We start from the raw sequence: 25,951 nt of genomic DNA on the forward strand, positions 1-25,951 counted from the left end.
GCACGGTTTAGTGCACGCCCACATTAGAAAGTCTCTAGACGGTAACATGTACCTAGGGTTTGCGGAATAAACAACAACCAACGTTCAACACAAACCAATCTCGGCGCATCGCCAACCCCTCTCGCCTTCGAGGGTTTCTCCGGTAGCACCATGCTGCCTAGATCGCATCTCGCGATCTAGGCAGCACGAGCCTGCCCTACGTTGTTCATGCGCTTGCTCGTGCTGAGGCCTTTTTGATGGCGAGCAACGTAGTTATCATAGATGTGTTAGGGTTAGCATTGCTCTTGTAGTATCATATGCCGTCGTGAGTGCAACCCTTGCGCATCTAGCACGCCTTGTACCTCATCATGGGTGCAGGGGCGCACCCCCTTGATCGTTATTTAGTAGATCTGATCCGTTACGATTGCTCCTTGATTCATCGAGATTAGTTTAATATCCGCAATAGTTAGGCCTTACAAAGGGTTGGAGGATCCAGCGTGCATGTAGGGTGTAGTTTGCTGCCCCTAGACAGGGATGTTCCAGGATCAACCTAGTGTTGGTTTTTAGGCCTTGTCTAGGGTTGGCTTACGGTCACCGTGCGTGAGCGCGAGGCCCAATCGTGAGTAGGGATGATCCGATTATGCGGTGAAAACCCCAAATCGTCGTGGATCTCATATTCTTTATCTTGATCTGCTGGACCACCATATTCGCCACCTTGGACGAATCATGGGGTGGATCGGCTCCATGAGCCGATTCACAGATAACCTGAGAGCTGATCGAGGCTCGTATTTAACGTGTATGTGTGTGCCCTGCAGAACTAAGCGAGGCATCATCCACACCTTCACCGACCAGCGTATAGGCAGTGCACCCTGCAATTTGCACGGCAGCGCGACCAGGAGGCTTGCGGGCCGCCGCTACGAGGATCGGAGGCCAGCCGCAGCCCTAGTTGTTCCCGGCTCTACGGTGTTGACCAGTCACTGCCCGCCGGTGGGTTTCTGACGTCAACAGATCTCACTAGCTGCCATAAATATTTGGGATGCAAACGATCAAGAGCCGCTCTCGGGAATCAGTTTGGACGGCTGTGAGCGCATCGAAGCTTCAAAAAACGGGGTGAGTGTTACCACCCGATTTTGGCCAAGTCAAGAGGTGGGCCGTAAAGTGAAGATGGGCTTGAAGGACGTACACGTGGAGCATCTTCGAAGCGGCCTTGCGCTGAGAGTTTGGGCTAAGTTGCCCATGTATCTGTAACATAGTAGATCGCATTGTAATTTAGATTAAAGAGATAGAGTCCGGACTGCACGATTAGGTGCACGCTCAATTAGAAAGTCCTTTGGACTATAAATATGTATCTAGGGCTATCGGAAAAGGAGGACAACTCATCGTTTCAACCAACACAAATCAGGCGCACGCACCCCTTCTTCGAGGGTTTCTCCCGGTAAGCACATGCTGCCTAGACGCATCTAGCGATCTGTGCGCACACGTTTATTCGCCAACCTTGTACCGCTCGTGCCGAAGCCTTGTTGGATGGCGTGGCAGCATTGTTTATCCTTAGGTGCTTAGGGCTTGCATTGGGAAAGTTTTTCACGGCGTATCTGCGTGGCAATGCCGTCCTCACACTTAGCTGCCCTGCACATCATCCGCACGTAGGCGGCAGCATCTTGCTTGTCTGCAACTTAGCAGATCCGATCCGTAGCTGTTCTTGCTACGCATGATTAGCTTAATATCTGGCATAGTTAGGCCTTATGTTGGGGTCGGAGGATCCGGGTGCGTTAGGCGTTGTTTACCGTCCTCGCGAGGGAGGCTCCGAGTGATCAACGTTATGTTGGTTTTGTGGCCTCTCGTAGGGGTAGTTTGCATCATCTCTCGTAGCCGTGGCGCAGGGCCCGACGCACGTAGGATGTCTCGACATACGGTGAAAACTCTAAAATGTCTGGATCGCTTTAGCTTGTCAGGATTAAGGTGATCCCCATGCCATTGTAAATCCAACGTGAGCATAAGGACGGGCCTTGAGCCGATCCATTGTGGAAACCCGAGAGAGCCGATAGGGCCTTCAGATGACATGTTCGCCATGCAGGAACAATCGAAGCACTAACACCTTCCTGATCGGTCTAAACAGTGGTGCTGCCTAGCAACCGCCAGACGCTGGGCCGTAAGATTGGGTGGACGACGCGAGGTGCGCGTGGATCCACCAAGCGTCCCCGGAGCTCTCCGCCAGGTTGCTTAACCAACGCCCGTCGGGGGGTTTTGGAGTGGTAACACATTCCGGCACGCCTGTGTACACAATCTTCTCGCAATATCTATGTCAACATCTAAAGATCAGATGGCGGAGGCATTGAGATCACATACGAGGATCTTCCTCCTCATCATAGAAGAACACGATGAGCCGAAGGCCATCATGCTGGCGAACTCACGGCCTCTTTGGAGAAGACCTGCAGTCGCACGGTCAAAGCTCAGCGATTCACGCCACAAGGCGTCTCGACTGGGAGTAGATCCGTTTCTCCCGGCTGATGACCACTAGAGTTCCTACGACAGAGGTCAACTACATGGTGGCCCATTCAGACGGCACTCGAGCCCGGTGAACACTTTGAGCGCGCTGCGCTCCGTGTGGTGCAAGGATCATGGAGCGTCGATACTCTTCGCCAGACCTGTTCTAGGGTTTTAATTGTGGAGAGATGCACCCACACCAAAGCCACCTCTCGCCGTACGCAACTACGGCTCCAGAAACAAGGCTCACCCGCATACGTCGTCTACAAGTTGGGGGTGACCGCCACTATCAGTTCTTACATGACCCGCCCCAAGGAAAGGCTGATACGTGTGCTGTATGTGCCGGATTGCAACAACTGGATGCAAGCATCCTGTGCCCACTGTGGAGGACACTGCTTTGAGCAGGAGCAATTGTTCCAAGAACGGATCGAGAGCAGCTGGAGTTTTAGAGCAGAAGCTGAGAAACAAGCGTGCTTAGCCAGCAAGATACCACTCGCACTGGCCCAGAAAGTTCAACCGCCACTACCTCCACCGTGCATCGACTGCCAAACTCAGAGATCAGCTTCGGCATCCCGCCGAAGAAGAAGATAATCGGCTATTCCAAGCCGCACCAATGAGTTCGACCTGATCCCACTACCGCCTGCACTGCTTCCTGATCAAACAAATTCAGTGGGTCAGAGGGTCGAGCTCCATCGAAAGATCGTGAGTCGATACCGCCCAGCTTGGGCATGGTTTCGCATTCGATCAGCTGCAGGCTTCACACTCCCATTCGGGGCCGCTTGATGGTACACCTCGCTGCCGCCAAACTCAGTGCAATCATGGAAGCGTGCCTGGAGGAACTGTTCCACACCCAAGCACTATATCTGTTCAGAAGCCATCGGAGCCGGTATTGCCGAACTAGCAATGTGTTCGCGTATGGTGAGAGACAAGCCTCTGAGCATCCAATGCTTTAATCACAAGAACCGATGTTATTCGGCTCACTTAACTGAGAAAGAGGCAACAGCTGGCCGTGGCGTGCCTTGCAGCGCCGTTTGGCGACTGGACGTCTGTTAGCGGCTATAAGACGACTGTCATTAGACTGACCTTATGAACAGCGCCTATCCGTAACCGTACAGACAAGTCTTAAGCGCTCGCGATAACCCTGGTCAATGCGAGATGAGGATGAAGATCTCATGGAAGATCAGGAAGTGCTGTGTGAGCTGAGTGACTGACGCCAGCACTGCAGGTCCCGACAAATGGGTGAACTGCCGGCCTCCAAGAGGGCTGGGACTTCGACGTGACCAAGACTGAACGCATCTTCGATCTGCCGCTGAAAGAGAAACAAATAGCTACCCGAAGGCCACAAGATCCCTACGGCACAGGAGATGAACAAGAGGCCATACCGCAAATGGCATCACACGCTCACGCACCACCAACGACTGCAAAGTGTTGCGCACAAATTCATGACATAGAATCAGGCCGACAACTTTCTGGATGCTTGCCATGAAGGTAGACATGCGTCCGCTTCCCTGACGTGCCAAGATGGTGGACCCACACTCCATAAGAGCCATGACTTTCTCGATGTCAATATGGCAGGGTTTGCAGATCCGCCATGGCGTGACAAAGCAGTAGAGCATACCCCTGGGCAAAGATAAAGAGGAGGCCGTTCCACGCGCACCGGCCCCAAGACGACGATAGACTTTCGCATCAATCCAGGAGGAGGCAAGAAGCATACTGCATCACCGCCCATTATCCGGTACTTCAACAAATATGAGCAGCAAGATGCATTCACGCTCTGCTACTGATTGACGAAGACGATGAAAGATATCGTCTGGCTCTGAAGTGAGACCAGAGGTATCGTCGAATGACGGCAACAACTGCTGGGTAACACGTCGCGCTGGGAGGTCAAGTGGAGCAACACGCGTGGATAAGACCGGAACTGTCCCTTTCAAACATTGCTGGGACTCAGAATGAGCCGATTGCCACCAACTGAGAACTGCCCTTAATGCACACGCCGAAGGAGAAGGGCGTATGGAGCCAGTGGTTCGAGGTTTGTAGACCTCTCCCCACCCACATCGAGTAAACGAGCCAGGTCATCTCAAGAAGAAGACTTTGAGGGGTCGGATGAGAAGAAGATAGGTATCGTCTGATCACTGGGTGTCCTCATGGACTCAGCCACTCGGCCAGTGCAACGGCCGCTAAAACTGAAGAAGCTGAGCACAAGACTCTATACTGAGGCGACGTCCACACCCCGCCAGGAAAATCCAAAGAACGCTGGAGACAAAGGTCACAAAGAGTATGGCGCCCAAAACAGAGTGAAGCCGATGCACAGACACGATGCCGATGTGCAGACATCGGCCATACAACATGATATCCAGAAACCGTGACTGTGAGTAGCAAGTCCAAAACATTGGACATACGTGGGCAAGGCCGATCCCCGAGATCGGCCTCAAAAAATGAAAGCGTGAGGATCTCATCTCCAACATGCCACGTAGCTACAATGGAATCCAAGAAGTTGCAAAGTCTACAATGCACCAATGCATCATACGGTGGGATGGAGATGAAGTGGAAGTCGTTCGTGCAGACGACTCAATCGAGATATCATTAGCTGCCATGAGCGTGTGGGAAGCAGATGACCAAGAGCCGCTCTCTGGAATCAGTTTAGAGGGTTGTGAGCGCATCGAAGCCTCGAAAAATGGGGTAAGGCTGGTTTTATCCACCGGCCTAACGGAGTAGCACGCCCAAGACATTGGACATACGTGGCAAGGCCGATCCCGGCGATCGGCCCTCAAAAAATAAAAAGCAAAGGATTTTATCTCCAACACGTCATGTAGCTACAGTGGAAGTCCAAGAAGTTGCAAACCATCATCAAGCATTGCAACGAAAAAGGAGGCCGATTCTGGCAATCGGCCAAAATTATCCTCAGCATCCCTTTGTCTGCATTCGACATTGATCCAACAGATGCCTGAAGAGCCGATACCATCAATTACTTGACAGAATCGGCTCGGGGGGCACATAGACATAGATGGATGGGATACGAGGATACGGAGCTGGAAACGGATGCCAAATGCCCAGCAGCTCAAGGTTTAAAAATGGAAAATCCAAAAATTTTGAGCACAGCCGATGCGTAGACATCGACTTGAGGATTAAAAGCCGATGCACGGCCATCGACTCAAGGGATACGACTGCTACGAGTAGAAGCCTGATGGAGCAGTCATCAAGTAGCAAGGCTCTGCTGAAGGGCAAACACACCGGTGGCTCTCCTCGAAGTCCAACAGTGCTGGCAGAAGCGGCAGGCAGCCCTGGCCAGGAACAAGGACAGCATGAACATGCAGATCAGGCTAGGGTTGTGAGAGCACCCAATGAGTGTCCAATTGGATCGAGCTGCATTTTCGCTAGTGGCACTTCACTTTGAAGGTTCTCTACTTATGGAAGCCGATTTGGTTAGAATTGGCTGATGCTACACTACAATTGGGAGGCCGATGGTGGCCCATTCGGTGGATGCACTTTCATTCTCGCCTTGACAGAGGCTCGGGGGGCAGCTGGCCTTGAAAATTCCTCATTCTGAAGAGCCGATGGTGTTGAAATCGGCTATCCCTGCATCGTAACCATGTGGAAAGGTGGCGAGCTTTTGCAGAGGAAAACCACCAGGGTTGGCAGGAGGAGTTTGAAGAAGGAGCCATCATCGTTGATCAGGCTCTAGACCAGTCTGTCGCTGCAAGGAAACAGAGCATCACAGGGGGAGCTGTGAACAAATAGCGCCTGTTTACAAGAGTGTCAGCTTCAGCATCAAGGTTGGCAGCAACGGGCCAAGAAGCTTTCCTGGGAGCATTAACCCAGGAGTTTTGCTATCAGGACGGACATCCCGATCGGATGATTTTAAAATCTAAAAATCTAAGGGTATCAAGGCTGCGCGTTGGACCCGTTCGATTGGAGGTTTGGGCCTGAATGTCATGGATTGCAAGTTAACATCTGAGGAGGCGACTAGATTGATCTGTCTTGCAATTCATTATGAAAAACTGGTGCATTGCCATCGGCTCATTGAGCATCAACCAAGGGAGAATCGGCTAAATCAATTTGCAAGGAATCGGCGGAGTCAAATTGGGGAAATTTCTTCATTGATAATTAGATTTCTTACACGAAACGAGCTGATTACTCTTAAAAGGAAGGCCTAGGGGGATGCATTGCCCCTTCTACTACTACTGATCCTATTCGAGGATCCTATCTAGGGGCCATCGTTGCCCTCGTCGTCGCCGTCGCCACCGCTGTCGGCGCTTTCGGCGGGCTCGTCGTCGCTGCTGCCGCGACCGCCTGGAGGACCTTCGTTGTCCTCATCGTCCTCGCCAACGTCGTCTTCGTCGCTGTCGAGGTCACTAAGGTTGCCCGGCCAAGGGCAGAAGCGCTTGGCCGGCGGCTCGTCGGAGGAGGTGCTATCCTCCTCCTCTTCTTCTTCCTTCACCTCCTCGGAAGAGGGGACCCCGTCCCAGGAAAAGCGGTCGTCGTCGCTTGCCTCCACCGCTTCTTCATTGGCGAGGAAGCGGAGGTCACTCTCCCCGTCGGCTGAGGACTCGTCATCCGCGGACCAGACGGAGAAGTCATGGTCCTCCTTGTCCCACGCTGTTGGGGCAAGGATATCGTACGCCGCCTGCGTACCCCACTCTGGTGTTGACTCCCGGATGGGAGAGGACATGTAGGAAAGACCCGATGAAGTGGAGGAGGAAGAAGAAGAAGACATGGCGGCGGAGGAGGGTTTTTGGAAGTGCTGATGCGAGGGGGATGAAGAAAGGAGCTACAGGAAGTGGCCGAATAAAACAGGGGATATAGCGATTTAATGCTTAAGCAGTTCCCGAGGACGTGGTGCCAGAACCGTCAAGTCGTGCAGAGAAGTTGAGGAGGCAAGACGTCATCATGAAGAAAACTGCGACGGTTCTGCCACGGCATGACCCTTCAGAGGAGACAGATGGTTTTGCAATTATCATTATCAAAACCAGGGGGCATGTGTTACCACCCGATTTTGGCCAAATCAGGAGGTGGGCCGTAAGTGAAGATGGGCTTGAAGGACGCACACGTGGAGCATCTTCGAAGCGGCCTTGCGCTAAGAGTTTGGGCTAAGTTGCCCATGTATCTGTAATTTAGTAGATCGTATTGTATTTAGATTAAAGAGATAGAGTCTGGCCCGTGCACGGTTAGGTGCACGCCCCAATTAGAAAGTCCCTTGGACTATAAATATGTATCTAGGGTTATCGAGAAAGGAGGACAATCATCGTTCAAACCAACACAAATCAGGCGCATCGCCACCCCTTTCTTTGAGGGTTTCTCCCGGGTAAGCACCATGTCGCCTAGATCGCATCTAGCGATCTAGGCGATACACGTTTATTCGTCAACCTTGTACTCGCTCGTGCTGAAGCCTTGTTGATGGCGAGCAAGTACTATTTATCCTTAGGTGTTTAGGGTCTTGCATCGATGCTTTCGCGTGCATATCTGCGTGGCGATGCCGTCCCTCGACACCTAGCTGCCCTCACGTCTATCCAGACGTGAGGGCAGCATCCTGCTTTTTCGTTACTTAGTAGATCCGATCCGTTATAGTTGCTCCTTGCTCCGCAAGGATTAGTTTAATATCTGCATAGTTAGGCCTTACGCTGGGGTCGGAGGATCCGGTGGTGCGTTAGATGCTGTTCACCGGCCCTGCGAGGGATGTTCCGGGAATCGACGTCATGTTGGTTTTTAGGCCTCTCGTAGGGGTGGTTTGCACCGTCTTTCGTAGCTGCTAGGCCCGATCACACGTAGGACGTTCCGGTTATGCGGTGAAAACCCTAAACTGTCGTGGATCGTGTTAGCTTTGTCCTGATCAAGCAGGATCCCCATGCCATTGTAAATCCAACGTGAAACATGGGGCGATCGGCTCCTTGAGCCGATCCACGTGGAAACCCGAGAGCCGATAGGGCTCGTATTTAATGTGCACGTGTCTACCATGCAGGAACAATCGAAGCACTAACACCTTCCCGACCGGGTCTAGGTCGGGTGGCACGCCCTAGCAACCGCCGGGACGTTGGCCGAAGATTTGCGGGACGACGCGAGGTGCCAGGGATCCACTAAGCGGCCCTGGGAGCTTCCCGGCTCTTCGTGTTGCTCAGCCATTGCCCGTCGGTGGGTTTTGGAGGGTAACAGACAGGTGCTTAGTTTTATGTGGTTGTAAAAAATCTTGAGTTTTCCTCGTTTAAAAAAAAAAGCTCTAGTTTTCCGGGGCCAAGGTTTGAAATAGGCTCCGTTGCAGCGAAGTTGCGGAAGTAGATCTTCTGGACCTGGATCGTAACAACGATCCCGCGTACTTGGTGGAGTTGTCTCCCTCCTGCGTAGTTGGGAACTACACGGAGAAGAAAACTATAGAGAGAGAGGCATTTCCCTAATTAATCGTGTGTTTAAATCCCTTCCCTTGGCCTCTACATATAGGAGGAGGGAGGAGCAGGAGCCTCTTCCCCCCCGCCCCCCGCCGTTCGGTCGGCCCGGGCAGCCCACTATGGCCGGCCACCTTCTCCCATGGGCCCTTTGCCATATGGGGCCATTTAGGGTGGGGATCCTTTTTTAATTAATGAAATATATTTTAATACATTAATTCATATAATGAACATATTAAACATATCTTTTAATTTCCTATAATTCGGGATACCTCTCGGACTTCTCGGAACACCCTTAAGATACCCCGAAACTCTTTTTCGGATTTCTCTTCGAATTCCGATGAATCCAAAACTATCTTTAGTTTCGTTGAACCGTTAAGTGTGCTACCCTACTTTTCGGGAATAACACAAACATGATCGAAACGGCTCTCGGTCAATGATCACTAGGGGTCTGGAGAACCATAATGATCCATATGTATTCCACGAAGATATGATCATCGTTTGAACCATTACATTGAGTCATATTTCCTTTGTTCCTCGATACCGAAACTTATCCGAGACATGATCATCGGTATCGTTACCGAGAAGGCTTATTCAACACATGATCTGTTAACAGAACTCCCTCATTATCATTGAAAAGCTTCCAAATCCACTTTAACAATAAAGATATATTTCATAAACCTAGGATTAAGATACCCAAATCCAACAAAATCTTGGGATGTACAGGAATTCTCCCACAATCATGTGTTACTTAAACCCGTGTAAAACCACATCACAAGCCAAGCAAGCATAGGATAGAGTTAATTTGGATGCAGATGACATATGTCTCCCTTTCCAAGGATCAATCATGTTTGTGATTTTGGAAATCCACAGTTAGCTTATGATCGGACATCCCCAAATACTGCATAAGCAACTCCCCTGGTCTGCAGTTAAACATGTTAGCCACTATCTCTTGCTCCTCTCAGCCTACTCTCATAACATAAACCTCACTCTTATGATAGTTTATTCTCACAACAGTATAACAAGAAATTCATATGCAATATTTTTGTGTCAAAACTTTCTAGGATAATGACACACCATCTGCATACTGCAAAAAATCAACTCCCCATCAACCAGATAAGAAACCACCCCATTTAAACAACCAAATGCCTTTGCGTTATCAACCCGAGAGAATAGCAAAAATACCACTAGTGAAAACCGAAATTGCCAAAATACCACCAGTAAAAACCAAAGTACCAATATACCACTCATGTTCTTTTTTGATACCAAAATACCACTAATGTCACTTGTCAACCACATTATGTTTGTTAACATAGATAAAAATATCAATTTTTTGTGACATACCAAAAATGCACCTATGAAAAAGGAAAAGGGAAAACTCCTTCTCTTTCTAACACATCTCCTCCCGCGCTGTGTTTGTTCCTAGAAGAATGGCAGCCGAAACCATCCCATGCCACGTCACTGCAACTACCAAAGTTTCCCTAATCCGTCAACTAGATATTCCCCGCTCCACCATGCTTGACCATCGCCCCACCATGCCCGGCCACGCTAACTCTGCTTCTGCTCGCCCACGGCTGCTGGTACTCACTCCCACAGCGGCGGCGCCTCTCCTGCTCTTCCCACATCCCAGATTCCCTCTGGTCGTGAAGCCCCACATGCCGCATCGGAGCCTCCCTATTTCCAATCCTTGCATCATAGACCGTACCCCTGCTCCCATGCCTGATGTGGCCAGATCGACCTCGACCGTGTTCCCTGTGCTACAAGTGAACAACGGCGAAGAACACACCCTCCTCTTGAGTGTCCGAATGCTCTAAAATATTGTTGAAATTTTGCGTAAATGGTGTTGAATTCGGTGTACTGACACATGAAGAGGAAAGGGCATTTGTGTCTTTCTTTGAGAATGGTAGTCTCCGTTAGTCACTACTGGTGTTTTGGCATAAAAACCAAAGCGGATTGGTATTTTGACACTTTGATTTTTTTATACTAGTGATATTTTTAACGCTTTCTGTTTTCACTAGTGGTACTTTTGCTAGTCTCTCTTATAAACGTAGCAGCCAAAGCATCTACATGGTCAAATAGCAAAGGAGACAGCCTGCCAAATTTTTCTATTTGAAGAAACGGGGGGAAAATACAACACAAATCCAAAACAACAACCTGCGTTCCCCCATCACGAACACTGCTCTGCTGCTTTCCCCTCCACCCCTCTCTCTCCGCCCCCCTCCTCTACTCGCGAAACCCTGCCTGCCGGGCCGAACCCAACCCAACCCTTCTCCGGCGGCTTAGCCGGCTGGAGATGGGGAGGGCGACGCGCCGGAGTAGATATTAGGTGTAGATTTAGGGTTTTCGGCCATGTGCTTGTAGTTTGGAGTAGGGTATCAGATCTTCCTGGCCAGATCTGGTGCATCCGGGAGTGGTGGATTTCTCCTCTTCTCCGACGGTCGGAGATGGCGACGGCCACCCCGGCTCCGGGGATCTCCACAAATAAGGTCAGCGGATCGACTCTCTTCTGGGGCGGCGCCCTGACTTTTTCTCTTCTTTCGGCCTGCCGTGGCGGCGAGGGAAGGAAGAGAACGAGCAGTGGTGGCGCTGAAGAGGGAGGAGGTCAGGGGTCATCCGCTCTGCCGCATCGGCGCAACGGCAGGCGGTCGACGAAAGAAGAGTTCGTCGGGCTTCCAAGGTGGAAGGCGGCTGATGCTCCTCTGGAGGCGAGCCCGCAGTTTCATAAGCGCAGATACCTTGTTGTGTGCATGAAAAGGAAGGGGCTTCTTCCGCTGGCCGGCCGTGGTGGCGAGGAGTGGAAGGGATGCTGCCTCTCTTCCTCAGCATCTGCAAGGTGGTGGTTCGGGTTTTGGCTGCAGCTTCGAGCATCTGGGATTCTTCTCCAGCCCTACTTTCTTCGCCCATCTCCTCCTATCTGTGGCAGGAATGGGGAGCAGCGCCAAGCAAAGACTGGAGTTGGTATGCTATTTTCTGGAGCATCATCTCGACGGCGGATGGAAGCCGTCCGACATCCAAGGCCAACCCATGGCCTATCCAAAAGCCGAAGAAGGGACCCGGGGAATCAACCTCCTTTGTGAGGCCCCTCATGAGGTTTGCAGCCGCATGCTACGTCTGCTTAGAGGCAAGTGGTTCTGTCCCCGCCTCTGAGCATGACGGCGGCGTAGCTGACCTCCGGCTCGACGGTGGAGAAAGAGAAGGATCGGATTGCTGTTCTACATTTCTCAGTGAGGTCTTTTCTGTAAATGCTAGGGATCTATATATTTTCGCTGATCTTATGAGGTCCTTTGTAATAACTTGTACCTCCTCCGTTCGGAATTAATGAAAGCTTCTAGGCCCTTTGGGCCACTCCTTGTTCAAAAAAAAAAAAAAAAAAACAGCAACCTGCAAGTTACACGTGAGGTGTGGAGTAGTGAGTCATCAGCCCCATCCTCACTCATCCAGTCCCATTCATATCCCCAGCCAGCATCCCACTCCGGCATCGCTGGGGAAGAAGAAGAAGAAGAAACGTCGGGGACTCCTCCTCGTGCTCGACGTCGTCTGTCCCCAGTCACCACGCTTATCCAGCAACCAAACAAAACACTGCCCACACTCCACTCCGCAGCATATCCCCGACCAACCCCATCCCCGCTCAATCACCGCTCTGCCCTGCCGCGACGATGGCCTCCCGCCTCCTCCGCCTCCACACCCAGCTCCGGCGCCGCCGCCACGGCGCGACCCCGGCTCTACCCAGGCTCCTGTCCTCATCCTCCTCCTCTCCCTCTGCCCCGGACCCGCCGGCGGTGGACAAGGTGCTGGTGGCCAACCGGGGCGAGATCGCGTGCCGGGTCATGCGCACCGCGCGCCGGCTCGGCATCCCCACCGTCGCCGTCTACAGCGACGCCGACCGCGCCGCGCTGCACGTGCGCGCCGCCGACCAGGCCGTCAGGCTCGGCCCGGCCCCCGCGCGCCAGAGCTACCTCAACGCCGCTGCCATCGTCGAAGCCGCCCTACGCACCGGCGCCAAGGTGAGCTACAGCGAGCGAGCCAGAGAGAGCTTCGTTATTGCGCTTTTGGCGAATGCTGCTCTCTGGATTCCTGCTAGTCAAACTGCGTAATTCTCACGCTGATTGCTGGACGAGTGGCACAGTCTTACACTCTTACTGCAGTCCCAGCACATTTTATCCAATGCTCGTTACTAGTTAGGATTAACATCCACAAATGGAAATAGTGGCTTATTGCTACTGGACTGCTACACTCTGCAGCGGTTTCTTGGTTCCGGTGTACAATTGCCAAGGTGTATTGCCATTATCCCCTATAACGAGAGCTTGAACGCTCTGACAAATGCACCACCCGGATCAATTAGCACGTCTTGGCCTTGCTTCTCTGTAGACTTCAGTTGGACTTACCTTTTTTTTTGCGGAGAAGCTGGACTGTTACTTGAAATGAGTTATCCCCTGCTAATTGCAGTGATACAAGTAGCTAGTCCTGTCAAACTCTGTAATTCTGCCGCCTGATGAGCTCGCTCAGTTGGGCTGCTTGCTCAAGGTGTGCCAGGTGCTATGATCACGTTTTGCCTATCTGACGTGGTCCAACAACTGTCCCATAACAATTTTTCAGTGTTCGTTACTTGTTGGGATTAACATCATAACTGAAACTAGTTACCGATTACTACTGGACTACTGCATTCTTGGTTTTGGTGTACAATTGCCAGTTTTAAGTGCTAGGCTTAGGTGTGTCATGATGGGGTATTAATTTTTCTAAAGTCTGACACATAAATGCTTGCATGTATGTTCTTGTAGGCTATCCACCCTGGATACGGTTTTCTTTCAGAGAGCGCTGATTTCGCGCAGCTCTGCGAATCCGAGGGGCTTACATTCATTGGGCCTCCACCATCTGCAATCCGAGATATGGGTGATAAGAGGTAAATATTCTTGCCACATTGCTTCCCTTTTTTCTTCCATATGGGACAATGCGTTCTGATAACATTCTGTAAAAAATAGTGCATCAAAGAGGATCATGGGTGCTGCTGGCGTCCCGCTTGTTCCAGGCTACCATGGGGCTGACCAGGATATTGAGTTGTTAAAACTTGAGGCTGATAAGATTGGATATCCAGTTCTGATAAAGCCTACCCATGGTGGAGGGGGCAAGGTATGTTGGGAATGCTTTGCGCAGTACAATCTTTATTTCAGTTTCCAATATCATGCAGAGAAGAAGTTGAGGCTAATCCATATAGAACACATTTTTGTATATCAGTTGTAGGATCTCTTGTTTGTGAGTTGCATCATCAAATTTAAGAGCAAATTTTGCTCATCTAAATCAAGTCTTCTGTTCCCTATGCTCTTCTATTGATCTTTGATCTTTGTTTTCAAGGGGATGAGAATAGTTCAAGGGCCTGATGACTTCGTGGATTCTGTACTGAGTGCTCAACGTGAAGCGGCGGCATCATTTGGTATAGACACGCTCTTGATCGAGAAGTATATTACTCAACCCAGACATATAGAAGTCCAGGTAATATTCAGATTTCAGTCCTTCCACAATCCTTCTCTCAATCCGCATAGGTCCTCTGTTGTTTAATGTGGCGCTATTTCAATACGTGAAGGTATTTGGTGACAAACATGGAAATGCTATACACCTTTACGAGAGAGACTGTAGTCTACAAAGAAGGCATCAGAAGATTATCGAGGAAGCACCAGCTGTAAGGCTTTATTACCTGTCAATGCCCTGGATTTTTTTTGAACAAAATAACATTTTACTTTTTCCATTTATATATTCTCTGCAGCCAAATGTGACAACAGAGTTTCGGGCTCATATTGGTAAAGCTGCCGTGTCTGCTGCGAAGGTGACATAGTTGATACTTCTACACACATGCTGCGATTTAAGATATAGATTCAGTGCTCTTATGTTTTCATTTCATTACACTATCTGAGTTATTTGTTCGTTCCCTACAACCAGCAGTCCAGGGAAGTATGCAAGCAAATTATTCCATATCTTGAGTGCATTTCAAAATTCTGACTTTCTATTTGCCTGTTTAGAAACTTGGGTTCATTCACTATTTATTAAACAGTACCCAATGTAACACTTGCAAGCTACCTAACCCTCCACCCTATGTTCTGCTGTAGTTATTCTGTTTAATCTGTATATTTTATACACAGGGTCACTTATTGGATTCTTTGTGTTGAAGGCAGTTGGTTACTACAGTGCTGGAACAGTGGAGTTTATTGTGGATACTCTTTCAGGAGAATTCTATTTCATGGAGATGAATACTCGACTGCAGGTACTATACCATGATTATCAATTGATCAGTAAGATGCTTGACAACCTTGTGAAACCCACGACACTCAAAACTGTAATAACCATAAAGGTGTAATAATATGTTCAAAATTAGCTGACAAGGGTGTGTCACATATACTTTTCGATTTGCTCATGGATAGTCCATTCTCTCTCTCTTAAACTCACCTGGATATTTGAAGGTTGAACACCCAGTAACAGAGATGATCGTTGGTCAAGATCTTGTGGAGTGGCAAATACGTGTTGCAAATGGAGAACGCTTACCATTATCTCAGGAGCAGGTCCCGTTAAATGGTAAACCCTGTCAGGGCATTCATGATTCTATCCTAAACACCTACATATGTTTTCTTAGAGTGCCACTTTGTCTCTCTCGACTATATTTCCTTCTCATTTTAAGATTTATGACATAACTATCTCATTTAGTTGTATTTGGGTTATGCTTTTGACGATCCAACCTCTATTGATTAACCTGATAGTACCGCATGTCATGGTGTTCTTGCAAGCATTGGTAAATGTGTTATTATTGGTTCAACTCGTTAAGAAGGCATAGCAGTGTGTGAGCAAAATCCACTCGCTTATTGCTCTTGATTCTAGCTAATTGGATCCATTTATTTCCCAAAAGAGAAAAGGAACTTAACTGTTTTCCAGAAAAAGGCTGGAATCTTTTTGTGCATTTAACAAAAATGTGCATAATCTGAATGTCTTCTCTTGATACTTGAGCCAATATTCATTACCTGAATTAATTTTAAATGAATAGCATCAGTTCTTGTAATAAACTTACACAAGTTACATGGGTGGTCTTAGGTTGTAAATTTTTATGTTTGTAGCATTAACAGTTCCAAGTTTGTAATGCCACTTGAAGTAAGAACTATGTATTAACCATCAGTGTACCCTCTAGGACATGCATTTGAAGCCCGAATATACGCTGAAAATGTTCCAAGAGGATTTCTTCCTGCAACAGGAACTTTACATCACTATCAACCAGTTCCGTCTTCCACAACAGGTAATTTTGGATATATCCAGCGACAGAATCTTTAACAGCTATTATTCAGTATGGTGGTGCTAACATATTCTTGATCAGTAAGAGTTGAAACTGGAGTTGAACAAGGAGATACTGTCAGCATGCATTATGATCCCATGATAGCCAAACTCGTAGTTTGGGGTGAAAGTCGCAATGCTGCACTAGTCAAGCTAAAGAACTCCTTGTCAAACTTTCAGGTATATATACTTAGTTTACGTTTGTTTTAGAAGTATTATCTCTTGGATCTTTTTATCCTACTAGTTCCAAATTTACCACTTGGTATCATCGGTATGTTAAGATTCATATGCAGTACTTTTGATATTCACTGCCTATGATGCTGGAATTAATGAATAGACAGATTGCAGGTTTGCCTACAAATATTGCTTTCCTTCAAGAACTCGCGGGCCATAGTGCATTTGAAAGAGGCCTAGTTGATACACATTTCATTGAGCGGTACAAAAATGATCTTCTAAATTCTGCTGCTAAAGCCTCGGGTGAAGCACATGATGCAGCTGCGCGTGGTGCGATGTTGGCTGCAGCCTGCATTTGCAGAAAGGATCACATTATCTCAGAAGAATCCCTTCGTATGTTATGTCGCCTTTTTTCTATGTCACTGGACAATATTGTTAATATGGTCTGATCTCAACATATGCTTGTCGGTAGGTGACAAGACACTTTCTGTATGGTATTCCCGTCCACCTTTCAGAATGCATCACACGGCGAAGCGTCTAATGGAATTTGAGTTTGATAAAGAACTTGAGGGGTCGAGTGATGAGCTTCTCAAATTGTTGATTACATATAGATCTGATGGAAGCTACTTCATCGAGGTGATTAGTATACACACAGAACTTTCTTTGCTTTTGGTTGTTTGAATTCTAAAACCTAATTAAGCTTCTTTGCTGAGGTGTGAGTACTAATACAAGTGTATAATATAACACTAGTAGGCAACAAGAGAAAATGGGAAATTATTTTTTGGGTGGAAATTAGGTCTTCAGTCTTAAGATATGTGAGACCAGTCATGTTTCAGCAATATTTTTTATAATGGTATAATCTCAGCAAAATCCACTACAGTTTGTTCCTTATCATAGAAGCTGCTACATGCTGCTTTCTATCACATAATTTTAAATGAAGTTGTATGCCCCCACTTCGTTTTTTGCTATGCCATTTTGCAGATAAATCAAATAATAAATGGCTTCAGTAGTGCAACAGTAGACTAAAGCTTTCTTAGTATATTAGAAACTGAATTTTGTGTGCACTACCCATATTAGAATTCTAGTTACGAAGCAATAATCAATCTCTTAATTGGCATTTAACACTGCACTACTGTTGATCTTGGCCAATATCTTCTTATTGTTCCCCTTATGACTTGTGACCAGACTGAAGATGGCTCTTCTCCTGGCTTGGATATCAAAGTAGATGACAAGGGTGAACAGGATTTCCGGGTTGATATTGGTGGTGTGCAAACAGACGTGACATTAGCATTTTATTCAAAGGTGAACCTGATACCTTAATTGTTGTTGTTAGTTTATTCATTAGTTTCTTCCGACTGTAATATCATCCCTAAATTTTCTTCTTCTACTACTTATACAGGATAATAGCAAACATATACACATCTGGCATGGGAAGCATCATCATCATTACAGGCAGACCATGAGAACTGAGGAGTTACTTGATGATAGTTCTCAACCTAGCCATGTTTCCGAGGGAAGGTCACATCCAAAAGGAAGTGTTTTGGCGCCAATGGCTGGTTTGGTTGTGAAGGTTTTGCTTAAGGATGGGGCGCAGGTGGAGGATAATCAGCCTGTCATGGTTATAGAAGCAATGAAGATGGAGGTCCGACCGTCTAAATGAATTTGCTGCTGGTGTCTTCTAAATTGATTAAATTAGTCAAAGCTGACATAACTTTCTTGTACTCCTTTTCTCAGCATGTTGTGAAGGCGCCTCGCGCTGGTTACATAGAAGGGCTGAAGGCCACTGCTGGACAACAAGTTTTTGACTCCAGTGTCCTTTTCACTGTCAAGGTAGGTGCTAATTATTGACCATATCTTGGAATCTCACGCTTTTTTTTTTCCATTTTTTCAATGCAAAGTTTTTGCCAAGTCTAAGTTTTCGCTGTCGTTATATTTTAAGAAAAAAACCAGTGGTATTCTTGGGAAAGTATTCAGACTTAAAGGAAACAACCGGGAAGTCCATTCAGAGGCATATTTGAATAGTGGGTAGAGTAGTGATCGTAAGTCCAGCAGAGTACTAGTGTCTAAGAAGCAGCTGCTGTTGTGTTTTGCCGGTAACACCTGTTTTCAGCTGGAGGCTGCCAGTTGAACCCCACCTTCAGTGTCTCGATGGGTTTCTGGTAAACTGGGACCCCTTGTCGAATTAAATGAAACCAAACGTTTCAAGAGAAACAATGTCCTTTTTCATCATCAGAAAACGTCCATCATTCTGAATGAGTGAATGTTAAGAGTTTCATCGATTTTATTACACAACTGATTACCTGAACTCAGAATGTTTCCTTTCTCCAGGATAAGAGCACAAACTGATGAAACCACAAATCATACCCTGTCGTGACCTGTACCTTTCAATGTACAGATGCTTCAGATTTCGACTCCCGCCTTTGCTGTCAAGAAAGAAGAATAAGCAAACAAGCAGCTGGAGATCATCATGTGACCAAATAATACCAGCTGATCCCCCTAGTGCATATAGCTAGAGCTCAGCTCTCGATGCCGATGCATATAGCTAGAGCTCACCTCTGGATGCATCCATTTCCTGTATAGCGTGTATGTTACTGTGCATGGTGGTTAATTTGAGAACCCGCATATGTGTATACCAATTGGTCTGCCATTGTCAATTAGGGACATTATTTTTTATCGAGAAACCCACGCATGCGTTTTACTAACTGCGCTGTCAGCTCATTGTTGTGTAGCTACGAAGCATCGTGCAAGCACCTTGTTTTTAGACGGAACGCAGCTGAAAACCCTGCCGCTACACCACAGAACTACTCAAGTTAAAAGAGGCTAATCACAATGCGGACCTCTACTTCCTTGGCACTTTGGCAGTTGGCACTAGCGCACATGGACCAAGTTGATGGTTATTTGAAAAGTTCAGGTTGCAATTGCCTAGAGAGTGTACTTCGATAAAACTTGGGCAAATAAAAAAATGGGCTGGATTTACGATTTTTATTTGCCCCTTCTCTTCGTTTGTTTTTGCACATTTTGCACACTCTAATACGTGCTTTAGATGAGGGCGGGTCCTCCTTCCTAGATGCCGTCGATGGCGCCCTTGCCGCCTACTTCGATGACTTGGCCCTCCATGTCGATAGCCTCAAGATCATCATGCGTCGCAAATGCGGGAAAACGTCCATGCCCTCCGCGTCATGTTTTTGCTGCATTTTACCTTGTAACGCTTTTATCAATGAAAGCCATGGCCGCAGGTTATCCATGAGGATAACGAGCTCGAGTTGCCCCCGTGGGCCACGGTCGCGCCTAGGGATGCCACGGTTGAACTTGGCTCCGCCCCCACCGTCCTACCGGTGTAGTACTCGGATCGCTTACAGGTAAACACCTTAGCTATGTTTTGCAGATTCACTTCAAACCTACATACAACATTGTGGAAAGAATATGAAGCTCTCCTACACGCTTACGCATCGCAAGAGATTTTGACATTAGCCGAATTGATTGCTACGGCAGTTCCACCTTGGTCGCTCAACAAGTATTTGGAACATGGGACAATATTAGGAACATGGAACGCCAAAGACCCCACATATGGCTGCCTATCGACCCATAGTCGACGAGTTAGCAAGATGCTTAGGTTATAAGGTCAAACACATCCCTAGGCTACAAAACATTGTAGCTGCAAGGCTCAGTTCAAGCCGCAAGACGGTTCCAACAAATGTTTTCCTCGAACACCTCTGGGTTCCTTCCATCGAAGGAATTGATGAGCAACACCCGAGAAGAGCCGACTCATCTATACAAACTGTCATTGCTGTAATTCCCAGTTGGGCAATGCCTTTCTTGGCTTACTTCGCAGAAGGAATTTTACCGAATAGCGAGGTGCAAAAACATCAGATTATTCGGCATGCCAGAAGTTACGTTCTTGTTACCAACGGCCAACTTTATAGTCGAAACACAATTAGAGTTTTCTAGGGATGCGCCTCCTCGCAACGGTCAAGTGTGCGATCCAAACAGTGATGAACACAATTCTAAAATTACTCGCGGGTGGACGTGAAAGAAGGATGGGGAGTGGCTACCCACTGGAGCTTCGACCAACTACTATCGGTTAATTTCGCTTTGGAGCCACCCCTGACTCTACAATTATTATAGGGGTATGGGGTTCGAGACAAATAAAGATCAAGGCATCCTTTTCTTGCCCACCCATCCATAAAAGTAAAAAAAATTCGCTATGAGCGGTCTTTAACCCTAAATCTCCAAATCCCCGTGCGAAAGCAAGTACCGCGCCAGTGATTCGAGTTGTTCCTTGAGAGCAGGCTTATGGCATTCCAGGTAAACATAACAATATGAGACAGAACTCCGTTCAGCTTACAAGTACTCGATTGAACCAATTGTTTTTCGGCCTTGGGGGGGAATATCTATGGTGCACGATATTTTCCTGCCTTGGCGGGAAACATCGACGGCGTGCGAGCGGGAAACAAGAGCCACCGAGGGCGGGAATCATCTACGGCGCGCGCGAAGCCAGCGACGTGTTTCGCGATGTCTCGCCGCCATTAGCGTCCCATCGCCATTAGAGGCAGAGCTTCATTCTTGACAACGGCGGGATGGCAACATGCGTTGGGCCGCTAGACGCACCTCTGGACCAAAACGGATCACCTCCCAAATTCTATTTGTGGGCCGGCCCAAACGGACAGAAACGAACCAAATGGATCGCCGTTTTAGGCCGGCCCCTAGAGATGCCCTTAGCAATGACATGTGTCAAGTGTACATGTCCGTGAATATGCTGACTACTGTATTTAAAGCCAAATGTTTTTCGACGACGGTCAGTAACGTCGTCTCTGTGCCAAGTGACTCGATAAACTGGTTAGAACTAAGCAAGGAGCCCGATTCTGGTAGTGACTGTTTAGCGTGCCAACTTTTTATTTTCTCATTATAGGATGTAGATAGATAAGACCAGAAGTGTTGCCGTGCAATCTTTACAAAAAAAAGTGTTGCCGTGCAAGTAGGAGACGTACATGTGTACATACGTGTACAAGTCGGTTTAAGTTAGGTTAGTATTGCCCGGATCGATTAAGATAACGTAGTCAGAGTTAAAATCCGAGTCGATGCGCGTCTTCTCCCGATCGTGCGCTTGTCAAACTTCTACAGCTTTGGAACCTAATATAAATATCGGCAGGGAAAGCCGCTGGGACGAGAGATACCTAATACGTACGCTCCATACTCGTGTTGCCGGCGGAAATTAGTTTGGTCGGTTGCGATGGCGTCGAACAACCTCTCGGGGGCACTCGACGGCGGCGACGCGGCGGCGACGGCCGCAGGGAGGAATATACAGCACTCAGGGTTCCTCGGCGGTGAGTACTTGAGGGCCGACATGTTCGATCTCGACAGCCTTGACGTCGAGGTGGACAAGAAAACCATGGCCAAGCTTCTAGCCACGGAGAAGCAGCGAGACAGGGGCGACGAAGAGATGGAGCCGTGGGAGATCGACCTCGCCAAGCTGGAGGTTCACGAGTTGATATCACCAGGGACCTTCGGCTCCGTGTATCGCGCCACCTACGATGGCAATGTCGTCCTAGGTATGTATCGTGATTTTTATTCATCATCAATCGATGCTCTCCTTGAGTTGATTGTTTTTTTGATCTTTGGCGTGTGTGTAACTGTGTATGCATGCATAAACTCACGAAACAGAGGTCGCCCAAGGGTTTAGGGTTCCGCGGTCGTTTAGATCTACCATGGTGGTGTAGGGATCTAGGGTTCCACGTTATTGATCTATCTTCTTCTAGGTCCAACCATCGAATATACTATGCTAGTCTAGTTACTCTCGTATTTTAACAAAATATAAATATAAATTACAAGTGACGCACCGGATCGTTGTTCTGTTTGCGTTAGCCTTAAGTTTAATCTCGTGAACAAGTCTCTGCTAATTGGATGCTTTCCCGCATGTTCCGTTATTTATGTGCTTAGCATGATGCAATTAGTGTGGATTACCACCGATCGCTTGCTGCATGCATGTTCATATTTCCTTTCTATGAACAATCTGTGATTTAGATCATACTTTCTTCGTATCCCCCTTCACCAGATTCTAGCTTGCTCCGTTTGTCGTCATTACATAAAATTCATTGCTGATTGGCTATGGATACCTAGATCTTTTTTAATTAAGTCTGCCACCTGGCAAAAAATACCAATTCTTGCCAAAGTTGCACTAGGTATAAATTTTGAGATTTACTTTTTCTGCTTCAGTTTCTTACTCGCACTTTCCTACATTGTTGGGCTCCTCGGGTGCATGAGTGATATATCTTGCTGATCCACTTGTGTTGTCTACTCTATAATCTATATATATACTTGACCTGTTAGTAAGACATTATTAGGTGTTTAACTTGTAGATGTTCCCTCAAAAAAAAGAAAAACTTGTAGATGTTCTAAGCACACATATACTGTCGTTGAAGTCTTGTCCGTAAATAAATGGCTGTCCTTAAGAACATCTGGTTAAACGGACAGAACTTCTTGCGGTTGAACTTAGAAGGACTTAGTTGTGTATTTTTTTATGCACGAGCTCTTCAAAAAGTAGCTAAATTGTTTTGCTTCTTTTTTGTAGCTAAATTGTTAGACTGGGGCGAGGATGGTTTTATAACAGACGATGAAGTCGCTGCTCGGCGCAAGGCCTTGAGGAAGGAGGTTGTAGTTTGGAAGGATCTCAACCACAGGAACGTTACAAAGGTGAATATTTTTGCTCCAAGTTATCCACAGTATGAGTGCACCGTCTTATGTAGGGTCATTCTCCCTATTGCATTATATATGAAAGTGCTTTGTGTTTCTTTCTTGCAGTTCATTGGTGCATCAATGGGTACCACTGACCTTAACATTCCAGCTGAGAATGAGGATATCGCTGAATTCACTGATTTTCCAGATAGAGCATGTTGTGTGGTCGTCGAATATATCGACGGAGGAACACTTAGGCAATACCTATATGCGCACAGGGAGGAAAAGCTGGAATACGGAGTTGTGGTTGAGCTTGCATTGGATTTGGCCAAGGGGTAAGCAAGTTGGCTCAATTTCAAATGTCATGCATTTTCCAAATCTGAATCCATGGATAACCAGCAACCTCATACATATATTTAATTTGCAGACTGAGCTATCTACATTCAAAAGATATCGTGCATCGGGATGTCAAAGCCGAAAATATGTTGCTTGATTCCAAACGAACCCTAAAGATCGCCGACTTTGGCGTTGCCCGTATAGAGGCCAAGGATCCAGCGGAAATGACAGGCCACACAGGCACACTGGGTTATATGGCCCCAGAGGTACTACTTAGCACCGATGACCAATCTATGATATTGTTGCTCTACTACACTCTTGCATTTCTTACATAACTGTTTATTGTGCTTCCTTTTGTAGGTCCTTGAAGATAAGCCATACAATAGAAAGTGTGATGTTTACAGTTTTGGGATATGTCTATGGGCGATCTACTGCTGTGACATGCCGTATTACCCGGACCTCAGTTTTGCAGAGACCTCCTCTGCAATTGTTCATAAGGTTTGTTTTCGGCCGGTGGATTTACTCTCATTGTTACCAGCGATTTGTTTTTCCATGCGCAAACAAGTTGAACTAGCACATGCAACAGCATTTTTTGCTAACAATATTCATTCTTTACTCTGTTGCGCAGAAACTGCGACCTACGATCCCACCCTGCTGCCCCGCCCCAATGGCGAAGATCATGAAGAGGTGCTGGGACGCTGACCCTGGGAAGCGTCCCGACATGAAGGAGGTGGTGCAGCTCCTAGAGGATCTGGACACAAGCAACGGCGGCGGCATGACCCCGGAAGGGATCGCGGAAGGGAAGAACCCTGGGTGCTTCTGCATGTTCAGACGACGTCGTGGTTGATATATTGTCCCCCATTATGATGGGGCTTCGGTATAGTTTTCTGTTAGTTTTTATTAGAAACGTAGTTGTGATGGTGCAATTTAAAAGTTTACAGCTCTAAAAGTATGCATAGAACACAGATGGTTAATTTAGGAATTCATGGCTGCAGTAATTGTGGATTTATTTTTAATCCCGGGTAATGTGTGGATTATAAATTTATAATTGAAAGATGTAGACTCTGTTTTTGGGCTTGGTTGACCTACTGCTTTTTCCTTGCCCTGTTTTTGTGTATGTGATACATCATACATGCTATGGAGATATGAACACAATGAACGCAGCAAGGCGGCATTGGAAAAATTCTCGTTTTGCTTATGGGTCGTGCTGATAATCCTTCGGAGGATCAAACCCTCCGAACCTCCGACTCTAGCGGTCGACACGTGTCCTTTGCCCCACCTTTCTCCCACTGACCGCACGAGAAGCTCTCCCATGTTCCTTTCCTTGATCGCAAGACCGTGCTAGCGCCTCCCTCCTAGCTTCTCCTCCGACCATCCCCGCCGGCATCCCGCTATCAAGGGCTTCGCCGCCGACCGCCGGCGCACCACCATGCTTCCCTGCAGCACAGATGACCCCGTCCAGTAGCAACCCCGCCAACCGCTCACAGCACCACCATTGACCGCTTGAAGCACCGCCCGCCAATCGCCGGCAGCGCACCGCCGCCAAGCGTCGGCATCACCGCCGCCGGGCGGTAGTAGCACTTTCACTTGGATATGGCAGCACCATCGCCCACCATTGGTAGCAAATGCTCCCGCCGTCAGCAACACCGCCGCCGGGGGTTGCTAGCAGCCACGGTCGGCTTTGTAGCATCGACAACCAGCCATTGCAACTCGATCGGACAATCTTCGCAGCTCCGGCATCCACTCGTTGCTGCTACCACAGGTCACCGCCGATGCTACCATGGGCCACCCGAGGTGCTGCGAGCCGCCATCGCAGGTGCTACCACCAACCGTGGCCGGTGCTACTAGCACCTCCGGACTTTGCTTGAAGCATCCTGATTTTGGCCGGTAGCACCGTCATCGTCGACCGGTAGCACCGCCGCCCTTTCTTCGTAGCACCACCACATGGCGTATGCAGCTCCTCCGCGGCCGCTCGAAGCAACGCCGGATTGCTTTTGCAGCACCGACGGCCTGGCCTCGCCGCATCGATGCAGCGCTGCCTCCATCTTGATGTAGCATCAACGACCGCCGAGGCGTCGTCTCCCTCTTCTTGATGCTGCGTCATAGACGCATCGGCGAGCTCCGCATCCGCATGGTAGCCCTTGCAGCAACGGCAGGGGAAGGCCCACGGTGGTGGTGGCCACCGTGGGATGCGGGGGCGCAGCTAGATGAAGTAGTATTGAAGTAGAGGAGAAAGGGGAACGGCACAAAGATCAGAGGAAGGAGAAAGCCGTGTGGAAGATGAGATAAGGTTGCTTGTGGGCCCTACTTTGCTGCCTCCCACATTGGTCGTTTGCTGGACACGTTCGGGGACACGCGTCGCGCGGTCGACCCGGAGGTTGCTAGGCCTGCAGCCTCCGGCTGATTAGAATGATTTTCCTTTGCTTATCCTCTGCATCCTGCACCAGCAAAATCTGATATACTGTTCTAATGAAACAGAATATGGTTAGTTTTTCACGGTTTCCACGGTAACAACATGGAGCTTTAAGAGCATCTCCAGTCGCGTCCCCAAAACCGTCCCCCAAAGGGATTTGGGGCGCGCCGGACAAAAAAAGAGTTCCAGCCGCGTCCCCCAAAGCCCATTTTTG

At 48.1% G+C, this 25,951-nt stretch overlaps 2 protein-coding genes across 2 annotated transcripts; both read left to right on the forward strand.

Moving 5' to 3' along the window:
* The first annotated feature begins 12,664 nt into the window (after positions 1 to 12,664).
* On the forward strand, positions 12,665 to 18,952 carry LOC124655857 (methylcrotonoyl-CoA carboxylase subunit alpha, mitochondrial). Its single transcript, XM_047194691.1, has 16 exons — positions 12,665 to 12,841; positions 13,616 to 13,737; positions 13,817 to 13,964; positions 14,187 to 14,324; positions 14,416 to 14,511; positions 14,596 to 14,655; positions 14,998 to 15,090; positions 15,287 to 15,398; positions 16,003 to 16,107; positions 16,186 to 16,322; positions 16,484 to 16,709; positions 16,789 to 16,952; positions 17,502 to 17,618; positions 17,716 to 17,958; positions 18,051 to 18,146; positions 18,645 to 18,952. The coding sequence occupies exons 1-16, from the start codon at positions 12,665 to 12,667 to the stop codon at positions 18,660 to 18,662; spliced, it is 2,052 nt and encodes a 683-aa protein (XP_047050647.1). The 3' UTR covers positions 18,663 to 18,952.
* A 2,594-nt stretch (positions 18,953 to 21,546) lies between these two features.
* On the forward strand, positions 21,547 to 24,171 carry LOC124655858 (serine/threonine-protein kinase STY13-like). The gene is made up of 6 exons (XM_047194692.1): positions 21,547 to 21,865; positions 22,885 to 23,006; positions 23,115 to 23,323; positions 23,416 to 23,590; positions 23,685 to 23,822; positions 23,953 to 24,171. Exons 1-6 carry the CDS (start codon positions 21,547 to 21,549, stop codon positions 24,169 to 24,171), a joined length of 1,182 nt encoding a protein of 393 aa, XP_047050648.1.
* Positions 24,172 to 25,951: the final 1,780 nt, after the last annotated feature.

The sequence above is a fragment of the Lolium rigidum genome, chromosome 5 (genome assembly GCF_022539505.1).
Source record: "Lolium rigidum isolate FL_2022 chromosome 5, APGP_CSIRO_Lrig_0.1, whole genome shotgun sequence".
Taxonomy (NCBI): domain Eukaryota; kingdom Viridiplantae; phylum Streptophyta; class Magnoliopsida; order Poales; family Poaceae; genus Lolium; species Lolium rigidum.

Bases quoted from the DNA above. Each gene is read 5' to 3' on its own strand.
- LOC124655857 (XM_047194691.1), top strand. From the start codon at position 12,665: ATGCGCACCGCGCGCCGGCTCGGCATCCCCACCGTCGCCGTCTACAGC. The intron at 16,108-16,185 runs GTAATTTTGGAT...ATTCTTGATCAG, and splicing joins AGTTCCGTCTTCCACAACAG to TAAGAGTTGAAACTGGAGTT. The intron at 17,959-18,050 runs GTCCGACCGTCT...TCCTTTTCTCAG, and splicing joins TAGAAGCAATGAAGATGGAG to CATGTTGTGAAGGCGCCTCG.
- LOC124655858 (XM_047194692.1), top strand. From the start codon at position 21,547: ATGGCGTCGAACAACCTCTCGGGGGCACTCGACGGCGGCGACGCGGCG. The intron at 21,866-22,884 runs GTATGTATCGTG...TCTTTTTTGTAG, and splicing joins CGATGGCAATGTCGTCCTAG to CTAAATTGTTAGACTGGGGC. The intron at 23,007-23,114 runs GTGAATATTTTT...TCTTTCTTGCAG, and splicing joins ACCACAGGAACGTTACAAAG to TTCATTGGTGCATCAATGGG.